Source organism: Ascaphus truei, chromosome 13 (genome assembly GCF_040206685.1).
Source record: "Ascaphus truei isolate aAscTru1 chromosome 13, aAscTru1.hap1, whole genome shotgun sequence".
Taxonomy (NCBI): Eukaryota; Metazoa; Chordata; class Amphibia; order Anura; family Ascaphidae; genus Ascaphus; species Ascaphus truei.
In genome coordinates this window covers 19,953,242-19,960,667 of record NC_134495.1, presented here as the reverse complement: position 1 = coordinate 19,960,667, position 7,426 = coordinate 19,953,242, and the positions used below count along the sequence as shown (strand labels likewise).

General features: G+C 47.1%; 1 protein-coding gene across 1 annotated transcript in view; it reads right to left on the bottom strand.

The window, feature by feature from the left end:
• Positions 1-7,426, bottom strand: part of CORO1C (coronin 1C) — a 63,193-nt gene that overhangs the window by 16,582 nt on the left and 39,185 nt on the right. The window contains exons 3-6 of the mRNA XM_075568802.1: positions 5,075-5,197; positions 2,683-2,812; positions 1,786-1,967; positions 1,176-1,295 (exon numbers count right to left, since the gene is read on the bottom strand). Of these exons, the coding sequence (XP_075424917.1) occupies positions 1,176-1,295; positions 1,786-1,967; positions 2,683-2,812; positions 5,075-5,197 (555 nt within the window). The remainder of the gene's footprint in view (positions 1-1,175; positions 1,296-1,785; positions 1,968-2,682; positions 2,813-5,074; positions 5,198-7,426) is intronic.

Genomic DNA, 7,426 nt, shown 5'->3' with positions numbered 1-7,426 from the left:
CAGCAATCGCAGCATACACCATATTAATGCAGCAATCGCAGCGTACACCATATTAATGCAGCAATCACAGCGTACCCCATATTAATGCAGCAATAACAGCGTACACCATATTAATGCAGCAATCGCAGCATACACCATATTAATGCAGCAATCGCAGCATACACCATATTAATGCAGCAATCGCAGCGTACACCATATTAATGCAGTAATCACAGCTTACACCATATTAATGCTGCAATCGCAGCGTGCACCATATTAATACGTACACCATATTAATGCAGCAATAACAGCGTACACCATATTAATGCAGCAATCGCAGCATACACCATATTAATGCAGCAATCGCAGCATACACCATATTAATGCAGCAATCGCAGCATACACCATATTAATGCAGCAATCGCAGCGTACACCATATTAATTCTGCAATCGCAGCGTACACCATATTAATGCGTACACCATATTAATGCAGCAATCGCAGCATACACCATATTAATGCAGCAATCGCAGCATACACCATATTAATGCAGCAGTCGCAGCATGCACTATATTAATGCAGCAATCGCAGCATGCACCATATTAATGCAGCAATCGCAGCATGCACCATATTAATGCAGCAATCGCAGCATGCACCATATTAATGCAGCAATCGCAGCATGCACCATATTAATGCAGCAATCGCAGCATGCACCATATTAATGCAGCAATCGCAGCATGCACCATATTAATGCAGCAATCGCAGCATGCACCATATTAATGCAGCAATCGCAGCATGCACCATATTAATGCAGCAATCGCAGCATGCACCATATTAATGCAGCAATCGCAGCATGCACCATATTAATGCAGCAATCGCAGCATGCACCATATTAATGCAGCAATCGCAGCATGCACCATATTAATGCAGCAATCGCAGCATACCCCATATTAATGCAGCAATCGCAGTATACCCCATATTAATGCAGCAATCGCAGCATACACCATATTAATGCAGCAATCGCAGCATACCCCATATTAATGCAGCAATCGCAGCATACCCCATATTAATGCAGCAATCGCAGTATACCCCATATTAATGCAGCAATCGCAGCATACCCCATATTAATGCAGCAATCGCAGCGTATACCATATTAATGCAGCAATAACAGCGTACACTGCATTTTAGGTATGCATACCGGATTCCATAGTGCTAGCTGGCGTTCGCTCATTCGACTGAACCCGGTGGTGAAAATGCTCCCGTCGGATAGGAAGATGGCTCTCATGGGGCGGGCGCCTTCGTGGGCCTTATCCTTCTCCTGGAATGAAGAAATGACCATTGTACAAAGCGCCCCAAACGCTGACCCATCTCATATACCAAGAATGCAGGCACAGAACCCACGTGGGCAGAGGGCGCGAGTGGGCAGTACCATTACAGGCCCACACTTCGGTGAATAAATAAACAACGCAGCCAGGCGGTTCCCTAATTAGGACGGGATTTCAGGCTTAATCCCAAACCACAGTGGGGGTTTTATTACGTCTATTTCTATAAAAAGCTTTCAGAGCACAGTGAGCCCACCCAATATTTTCAGCAACGTGATCCTATACTTTTAAGCATTAGATCGGGACAATGATTGGGCCACCTGTGCTGAAGCACCTGTGCTGAAGCAGGGATATCTTTAAAATCTGACCTGTTGGGAGGCCCTTGAGGACTGAAGTTGGCCACCCTCGAGACAGACGATGCTCTGTACTAATTATCCTACGTGACCCCTGCCGCCTGCTCCCCCCTCTCCGTTCCTAGCGTCTCACCGCTATCATTTCCTGCTTGCGCGGGTCGATCACGCGCAGCTTCTTGTCTTTGGAGGCCGTGCAGATGAGGCTGCCGTTGCGGTTCCAGCAGGCGCTGAAGATCATGTCGTTGTGAAAGTCTTCCAAGTTGATGATGGCCTCTCCGGTACCCACATTCCAGATAATGACCACGTTATCGCAGCCTGCGGACGAGAGAACCCCATTAACACCTCCAACTTCTACCCATGATACATATCAATCTGAACCTCATTTGACGGACCCCGGGTGATTGGGGGGAGGCATGGGCATTACAAACTTATAACAATATATAGCCCAATGCTCTAGCAGAATCATTTTTCAGTGGCCTCACAATTGGCCACCATGGACATTTTTCTCCGGACATTCAAGCCCAAGTGTGTCGCCATGTTGGAAAAACCATCAACCTCTATAAATAAGGCCGGATTCCCGATTAAACCAATAACAAAAGCAGTGTGTACGGCAAATCCGGTGACATTTCCTGCCGTGCCGTTGGAGGTTTGCGTTAACCCCCACAATGTATATAAAAACTGTTAACGTAACATTAAACATATGTTAGCAGTGCAGCCCCATCTCAGGACCAACATAAACATACAAAGAAGAAATATTTAAGACGTTAAAAGTAGGTGAGTTTAAGAATAAAGACTAGACAACATGGGAAGCCGACTTGGATTTCCTCTGGCTGTGTCCTTTTGTGCGATATCACAATGCAGAGTTTGCACGGGCAAAGCCTCACTCCTTAATTTTGTTTGGCTCGAACACGGACAGGGTGGAACAGATGTTGACTCAACATTTGACATCCAAGCGCCTCACCCTCCTTAACCAAATGGGACCTTTTGAAGGACGAGCACCTCACAGTACTGAATGGGAGTCTTTACATACCTGCACTGAGCAGCACATTGCGGGCAGTAGGATGCCATGTGACAATGCCAACCCTCTTGGAATGTCCTTCCAGCACCACAACGGGCTCTGTGAGTGGCAGGGTCAGGCCGCCGTCTGGGATCTGCCAGACCTGGGAGCAGACAGCACGGGACAATGAGCATAACACGCACGCCTCCCTGCTCTACAGTCTGGTGGCTGCAGGTGGTGGTGTCCTCCGTAGGACCAACGCTGGAGCCCGTTTGGAGTTGGAGAACACGGTCAGTGTCCCAGATCTCTATTCTTGGGGAAATCACAGTCGCTCTACGTCTCAAAAACCAAACATCAATTTGTAAGCTGCTGAAGTTAATTGGTCTGAACTACTCAATTCTATGTACAGCACTGACTATATAATGCAGCATTATCGACGGGGACAAGTGTGTGCGCGCGCGCGGGGGTGTACACACCACACACGCCGTTTGAAGAGAAGTGAATATATACCGTTTAAAGCTCTAGTAGATGTATTTCTCCTGGGAGTTGCAAATTAGATGTAGGTTGTGGTAACGTTTTGGGGACCATTAATAGATGTTAAAGAGCTTTTTAAACTTCACAGGCCTCTTCTCCTAGTGTATATACATAAAGACACACCACATCTACATCAGACATGATCTCTTCACGTCGGGCTCCACACGCATCACCTGCTTCCCTTCGCACACCTAAATCCACCCCCGGCTCATTTCCCTTGTGACGGAGGACGAGGTCTCTGTGCGTCTAACCAGCTCACCCTACAACCTGCACAATTGATCCTATTCCCCCACATCTCCTCCGCACCCTCTGGCACAGTAAGCCCCACCCTAACTCACCTTCCTAACCTCCCTCTCACCTCCGGCACATTCCCATCTTCTTTTAAACGCGCAGTCTTCACGCCTATGCTAAAGAAACCCTCACTTGACCCAGCCTCCCTCTCCAACTACCGCCCTCTCTTCTTCCCTTTGCCTCCAAGCTACTTGAGCGGCTTGTATACAACAGCTTGACTCACTCTCCTCCAACTCCCTGCAATCTGGTTTCCACCCTCTACAATCCACTGAGAACGGCACAAACACGTGTGGCCAATGAGCTACACACAGAAAAGTCTACGGGCCATATCTCCTAATTTTCCTGGAGATCTCTGCTGTCTTCCACACTGTTGATTACCCCCTTCTCCTGCACACTCTAAACTCCAATGGCCTCCGGGACGCAGCCCTCTCCTGGCCCACGTCCTACCTTTCATACCGCTCTCTGGTGTCTCCTCTTCTTCGCTCCCTCTTTCTGTTGGAGTCCCGCACGGCTCTGTCCTTTGGCCTCTGCTCTTCTCACACTATGCTGAGGACATCCAAATCTACCTTTCCTCCCCATACCTCGCCCCAAGCCAAACATGTCCAAAAGAGAACTAATAAAACTTTCCCCCTTCCACACAGTCACCACTACACCCAAACTCTCCCCGTCACTAATACCACAAGCTCATCAACAGATCAAACCTGCCGCCTAGTGGTTATCTTTGACTCTGCACCTCCAAAATATTGCTAGCATACGCCCTTTTCTCACTCATGACGCAACTAAAATCCCAATTCACTCACTCATCCTATCCCGTCTCGACTACTGCAACCTTCTAGTTGGCATTCCCCTTGCCTGCCTGTCTCAACTCCAATCCATCCAAAACGTTGCTGTGAGACTCACCTACCACACTCACAGCTCCACTTCTGTTGCTCCACTGCGCATAGCCTTAAACTGGCTTCTTATATCCTCTAAAACTACATTTAAAACCCTCTGACTTACAAAGCTCTCAATGATAATGCATCCTCCTCACATCTCAGCCCTCACCCCCAAATATACCCTTAAACGCCCCCCACATACACAGCAGGCTTTATTGCCCCTTTTGGTGACATTCTGTTGTAGATATTCTGCATTTTAACTGAATTATGTGGCGTTATCAGGATGAACACACGCGAACACCGTCATGTATTTCCTGTCTGCAATCACCCTGCCATGGGAAAGATAAGAGCGTGACTGACCCCGCCTGTCATGCATCTTGCTACAGATTCCTGGTTGCTCCCCCCCTGCTGGTCTCTTATCGTCGCTGTGGAGGGAGCAGTTTGGGAAATGACACAGGTGGGGAGGGCAGACTCACCCCCTGCTTCAAATCTCCAGCGGTTTATGTCTTCCTGATCTAACCATACGGAGAACCTTGCAGCTGCCTGCGTATACACATAGCTGTCTGTAATCTGGCTGCCAGCAGGGTGTGTAATGCAGTCAGTGTGTTACAGCGCTGCACGCAATGGTGCGAGGCGTGTAGCAGCTCTTCCTGCCGCGTCTTTGCTGTAAGGAAGACCCGCGATGCGTGGTAGGCACCGCCGTGGTTAAACACGTGTCAAATTACCATGACTGTGCAGTCTTCGGAGCCGCTGGCGATGACGTTGTCATTGTGCGGGCACCAGTCAATGTCCAGCACTGGTCCCGTGTGGCCGCAAACTGTCGGGTAGGACTTGTCAATTCTTCCAGTCTGGAGAAGGAGAGAGAGAAGGGGGAGAGGGGGAGAGGGGGTTAAGAAACCAAATGCACAGCAGCTGCTACAAAAAAAATGACATGTTCATTTATTCTCTTTATTTTCAAGTAGTAATCCAAGCTGTTTTTTCCCTTCATTTTGTTTAACACGGTATTGAAGCAGGGGGTTTCCGGAGATAAACCGAATTTCAGCTATGGGGACCCCCTGCTTCTGGAGGTACACTCTGTAGGGGGTGCCGGTAGCTGCTCTAGTGTTCACTAGAAATCTGCTTTTCAGCGTTCCCGCGCCCTGCTGGCCAATAGGAAGCTGTGACGTCATCAGGTGCGGCTTCCTATTGGGGCCATGTGACGAGGAAGACGAAAACTGCAGAGATACCGACACCCCCTTTGGGAGGGAAGTATATCGGAAGCAGGGGGTCCCCGGAGCGGAAATTAACGGGGTTCAGCTCCAGAGACCGACGGCTTCAATCCTGTATTTAAAAAAATGAACTTAAAAAAAAAAAAAAAAAAAACCTGGCTTTGATCGCTTTTTTAAAAAAGGCCCAAAGCCTGCAGTAGAGTGTTTACACGGTAACTTCCTGCGGTTTGTCCTAATTTGCTCCAACGCAACACACACTTTTCAAAGAGCTTTATCAGAGAAATGGTCTTCTGCACAGCTCTGACGGGGCTCGCAGAAGTCCAACAACAAAGTCAGAGAGGCTTAGCGGGTAACTTACATTTTGGGCTCAGTTTTTAGCCTTTAAAAAAAAAATATATATATATTTGTAAAGTCATTGAGCAGGAAAAAAACTAGAGGTGAAAAGAAGCACCCTATATCAGGGGTGGCCAACGCCAGCCCTGAAGGGCCACCAACAAGTCAGGTTTTAAGGATATCCCTGCATCAGCAGTCATTGACAGCCAATTATGCTGAAGCAGGGATATCCTTAAAACCTGTTGGTGACCCTTAAGGACGGGACCTGGCCAACTACCCTATTGCATAATATATAATAGTTTCTTGCTTGCGCTGTACGTAAGAATTGCGCAGAACAGCGAGTCCCTGCCCTGTAGGGCTTACAATAAAATGTCGGTGCCTGCAGCACAGAGGACATAAAGTGACCTTCCCAAAAAGCCGACACTAGGGTTGGAACCAGGCTGCCTCCTTGTTTGAAGAGCCAATGCCCTTACTTCCTGAGCCGCTGCTTCCGCCGAGCACAGTATGGGGAAGGACGTCTTACGGGGGGCACTTTTACATCCCGTGCCAATTGAGATGTTCCACATTGACATTATTTTTAGGTTATAATTTTTGAAGACCTCAAAACATACAATGGGGCGGAAGGGGGCACAGAAATAAAAAGGAGGGGCAGCAAGTAACAACATCCAGCGTTACACATTTGAAATAAAAGGTTATGGGCGCACAAGGATTAGGTAGGCGATAAGAGGGTAGGGGAACAGGAAGGGTCAATAGCATACAGTGCAGGACAATACCCAATCACATTTTACAAGGTGCAACGTCAAGAAAACCGTGTTGAGAGTGCGTATTGCAACTAGATTTCAATGTGAGAACGTTTGTTTTATATACATAATAAAGTGAAAACTTACCTGCAATAATTCTTCCTTGGCACCAGACATTTTTTGTATTTATCATTACACAGACCTAATTTTATTTAACATTTTAGCCACTGGGGGGGGGGGGGGGGGGGGGGGGGTGTCCAGTGCAAATAGCAGAGATCAAACATGCCATTAAAGCAGCTGTCCAAGCTGCCGTTTATTATTTATTTTAATTTTTTTCAATTAATATGTGCAACAATACAATCCACACAATGATAAGTAATTATCTAAGCTGCCGATCGATCCGTTCTCCTGTGATCGATCGGCGAAGATTCGGCTCGGGGGTTCACTAAATGGCTGTCAGTGCAGAAGAAGAGGACCAAAGATGCAAAGTTGTGGGGAAGATCATGTGACCAGTCACTAAATACAATTAGTGCACTGCTAGAGGGCAGGGCTCAAAAAAGGATGTGCCAGAGCCTGTTTCAGAAGAGGAAGAGGGTGTGACTTTGTAAATGGTTGCTATAGAAACAAACATGCTTGTTACATTATAATACATAAAAAATGTCATTCAAAGTTGTTTAAAAAAAAATGCTACAAGTATTTTCTCATAGTACAGAACTGATTTATTAAAGAAAATACATGTAGGATATTGCTTGTTCTGCAGCTTCAAGCCAGAAATTGGAAATGCAACATACTAAGC